Source organism: Nicotiana attenuata, unplaced genomic scaffold (genome assembly GCF_001879085.1).
Source record: "Nicotiana attenuata strain UT unplaced genomic scaffold, NIATTr2, whole genome shotgun sequence".
NCBI classification, from domain to species: Eukaryota; Viridiplantae; Streptophyta; class Magnoliopsida; order Solanales; family Solanaceae; genus Nicotiana; species Nicotiana attenuata.
In genome coordinates, this window is record NW_017672361.1 from 97951 (window position 1) to 102672 (window position 4722).

A 4722-nucleotide genomic window follows, 5' to 3' on the forward strand; every position below is an offset into this window, starting at 1 on the left:
ACATCTGTCATGAGTTTTAAGTCAGTTGTATTGACCATTCGTTATAAGTTGGTTAGGACGGGGCCGGCTCCGTGGCTGTCGTATGGTCAAATTTTTACCAATACAGAAATATGACTGCGAAATTATAAAATATTGCAAATTTACACCATCACTCCTACAAATCTATATGGCTATGAAATATATGACCGCGATTATATAAAATACGGAAAAGGCCTCAAAATGCCACTCAACTTTCAGAAATGGTTTATCCATGCCATCCGTTAAAAAAATGCTCATTTCATGCCACTGCCGTTAAAGAAATGGCCCACCCATGCCATTATTGACAAACGGCTCAATTTTTATTTGACCCATCCATGCCACTGCCGTTAGTCAATATTGGCATGGATGAGTCATTTCTTTAACGACAGTGGCATAAAATGAGCATTTTTTTAACGAATGGTATGGATAGACCATTTCTGAAAATCGAGTGACATTTTTAGGCCTTTTCCGTATAAAATATCATAATCTAGCACATTCGACATGGCTAGTAAATATTTACATCTCTTGCCCCACGGCAGTGGCATTTTTTTTATAATTAAGTATATTCATGTTTGAAGTAATTACTCAAACTTACGACAGCCAAATTATATTGTAATTAGTAAAATGCTCATTTTGAATTGACGGATGAGATTCATCATTTCGAATAATCAATGGCCTATATTTTTTCAAGTTGGTCAAAGCAAGGAAAATGCAAGGACTGAGACTTTTCTTGCCCTTTTGCGTTCTCCCCAAGTTACCGTTACCGTTATCTTTTTACGGAGGTAAACTTTTTACTGCTAATACAGAGGCTACCGGCGGTGAAAAAGACTGACGACGGACGAAAACGTGAAGGGAGGTTTCTTCCGTTGAATATATATCAAATTTCTCACGCTTTAGCAATTGAAAAATAAAACAATTTTTTTTAAAAAAAGTAGAAAATAAAGCATTTAATATAACTTATATATTAGAGAGAGAAAGAGAGACGTAAAGAGAGAGACTTTATAATTTCTTCAATCATCTTTTCTTCATTATTATCCGATCCTTCAAATCTTTCTTCATACGCTTAATATGTATGCATATACGTACAAAATTTGTATATGAGTTAGGAATCTATCTCTATTTCTGTTCAAGTACTGAAAGCCTAAAAATTCAATTTTCAGGGTCATCTGATCCAATTTTGTACATATTCTTTGTGAATTCATTGTAAAAAAATATATATTTGATTCATGAATTTGATGTACAGGTAGATATAGATTTATCAAGTACATAATACAACAAAGAAAGTTTTTTGAAAAATTTGTTGTTGTGTTTTACTAGAAGTTTAAAGTTTTGATTTTTATTTTTAGTTTGTGGGGTTTGGTAGTTGTGTTCTTTATTGCAGAGTAAAGGGAAGTTTAGAAGAAGACAGATTGGGATTCAATAGCTATTTTGTGCTATTCTGTTGTGTTTTGAAGAAGCGGTGATTTTCAGTTGTGGGGTTTGGATTTTTCCTGTGTTGGAAGCAAAAGACGAAGACAGCTGTGAGATGAAAGTTTAAGACTTTTCCATGTAACGTTTTTTTCCCTAGGGCTTATCAAGAAGTGGTGATATATAGGAACAAGCTTAAGGGTTATGATCAGAAGAGTAGAAAATAGAAGATTCAAGAATCAGAGGGTTGTTTTTGATTTTAGTCTTGTTGTATTTGTTTTGCCCTTGTGGTCTGGGGCATGGGAATGAGGAATGATGACCAAAAACCACCTCTTGAAGGTGGAGTAGTGCCTAGGTCAGGGAGGGGCAAGCATGGTGTTTTCCCAAGTTCATTTCGAGCTCTCTCCAAGATTGTATCCTCTGGTGCCTCAACTGTTGCTTCCACAGTTAAGTCAGCAGCTTCAGCTGCTTCGGCTATCGTGGAGAGGGATAATGAGTCCAGCCATGATCAGGTGCTATTCCCGTGTTCCTATGCCCTTTTGTAGTTTGTAGGTGTAAAAAGATTGAAACTTATATACTTGTTAACCAGGGGTTGCTACTTGTATATTTATAGTTGAATGTCATGAATTCTGGAAGCAGTTGGTTAATGCAGTTCTGGTTGCAACTCCTTAATGCTTTGAATGTTATACTAATTTTACCTTAGAAGAGTAACGGCTAAAAATGACAAAAAATCGGTTTACTTTATACATGCTACGGTGTATTCTTCCCCTCTTTTGTGGTTAGTATTCTTTGCACAAAATTTAGCTCCCAAGTAGAATTTATGTCGGTTAAGCTTCTTAGGTTGCATATCATGTGAACTTTTTCTTGTTGCCACAGCGAGAGTGAATATAAGTAAGAGAAATGTATCATAATTATATGGATCAGCAGGGGAAGTGAGATACTTCCACATTGACTGATCTGCTATCATTCCTATTTAGTTTATCATGCTCTCTTTCTCTCTCCAATGGCAAATACACTTTTGATATGCCGTATATTGTGTATATATGCATATCTAATGGCCTCTTTTCCTTATAAAAAAAAAAAGGATATGCATATCTTAACTGGTATATGTGTAGCATTAGGTTCTTTGGGAGAGACCTGTTTGATCGGGCATGCTTATTGAATTAGGAATACAATTTTCTGGATGCATTTGTGATCAGGGGATATTCATAATTGCGAAATGACCTTTTCTTCGATATAGTATCATGGGAGTTGGGACCCATGGATGAGTTTGTCGGGTTCTTCTTATCTCGTTTTGAAAAGCATGCTAAAGATACCAGAGATTTTGTTCTTGTAGTGTTTTTGGATTTCATGCAATGTGACGGCATATAACCTTTTTTCATTTAATGTGGTGTTTTGGCTCTTTCGTACAGTTCGTTAAAGTTACTGATTTTTTACTTTATTTCTGGACTGCTAACTTCCGTTTTGTCGTGTTGGTCTAAGATCCCGCGTGGGTTTTGTCTGGTTATTGTTTCTACACGAATGATCCTTATGCATAATTGGACCTTTTATTTATTTATTTTTTTTTTTTTTGCCATTGTCGTGTATCCAGATTTCTCGAATCATACCATATGTGGCATACTAGTGTTGCACTTAAGCATTTAAATGCATGTTAATGTTGCTTGAACTTTAATACTACTAATGGGTGTGTTAATCATAATTTTTTAACCCAAAAAAATGGGAGTGTTAATCATATGTAGAGAATGGAGGTCTGAAGACAGATGGCACAAAAATCATGTTACCATGTCCTTGTAATTTGGGTGGGCTTGAGTGTTGGGTCAAATAAAGGTAGTGAAAGTTTGGCCAAACTTAGAGAAGTTTTGGGGCACAGGGAGGGTGGAAGAGTGCGTGAAAGAGACATCGCATTAATGAAAGAAAGTGTGAGCTGGAGATCTATGGCCTTAATTATAGGAGATCTTCATGGACTTTAAACTTTAAACGTGCTTTTATGAAAAGATTTAACCAATAAATGCAAAAATTTAACCAATTTCCCTCACCCCATGCAAAAAAAGAAAAAGCTTATGTCATCTGGGGCAATCAGAAGTTTGAAGTAATGTAGGTTTAATGCTTTATTTCTTTGACAAGTAATGAAGGTTTATAGTCCAAAAGGAAAGGTAATTTGTGTTTTGGTGCCTGTAGCTGGTGAATTTCCGTCCAAACAAAGGTTTCCGTTCCCTCCACTTAACTTCAAATCACAACGATGCTTTTATCGGTAGAACAAAAAGGGCAGCTTGGTGCACGAAGCGTCCCGCATTCATGCAAGATCCGCGAAAGGCCGCCCTCCTAGAGGGTGTAATGTAGGCAGCCTACCCTGAAGCAAGCGTTAGTGGCTGATTCCACGGCTCGAACCCTTGACCTGTAGGTCACACAGAAACAATTTATCGCTGCTTCAAGGCTACCCTTCCATGTGTAGAACAAAAAGAAAAAGAAAAAGAGGTGTTCGTGGACAATAATATAATTGTATAGCAGTTCTTTGGCACATATGCTGAACTTCAGAAGGCAGTTGCAAGGTTGGAATTAAAAATTAGATGCTGCTGTTGGAAAAGCTTTAGGGTCTGATTCATGATGGGACGGTAGAGCCAGGCAGGGGAGGATTTACAGTCTACCAAAGGGATCACGTGAACCCGTGGTCTTCGACAAAAATTGTGTATATTATATGTAGAATTCATATAATTTGTCTAAGTACTACCTTTGTGAACCCATGATTAGATTTGTTATGTTGGTTCACTGGTTAAGTAGTTGAAATTTTTCCCTGGGGACCAGGGATAGATCCTTGCTGAGCTCATCTATTTTTTTATTAATTTTTTTTTATAAAATCAAACTAGTGGTGAATCCATCCTCTAAGAATCCTGAGTTCGCCCCTGGACTCAGCCAGGATGCTAAGGAAGGGAGATTTAATTATAAGTCCGGGGCCTTCTTGGGGCAATTCTAGTTGGTGATAAGCTCGAAGAATATCAGAGGGATTTATACAACTATTGGTTGCTTTATTTTAAGGCTGAAAAGACTGATGACTGTCTTCTGATGGGCTGATTCTCAAGTATTAAGTGTAGATCAGGTTGATACCTTGATAAATTGAGGAATTAACATTAACTTGTGATTCTTTTTTTGTGCAGTTGTAATTTTGAATCCGGTTTCAAAGATATGGCTAAGGGGCCATAAGATTTCCAGAGCAATATCCTAAATACTGAAAGCTAGCAAATATTTACTTTGGTTGTTTGATTAGGTCGAACTGCACATACATGCATATAACCCCCCCCC

General features: G+C 36.8%; 1 protein-coding gene across 1 annotated transcript in view; it reads left to right on the top strand.

The window, feature by feature from the left end:
* Nucleotides 1-972: 972 nt before the first annotated feature.
* The window catches only part of LOC109212913 (autophagy-related protein 18f-like), a 7776-nt gene continuing 4026 nt past the window's right edge, over nucleotides 973-4722 (top strand). The window contains exon 1 of the mRNA XM_019376641.1: nucleotides 973-1937. Coding sequence (XP_019232186.1) covers nucleotides 1725-1937 — 213 coding nt within the window. The 5' untranslated portion in view covers nucleotides 973-1724. The remainder of the gene's footprint in view (nucleotides 1938-4722) is intronic.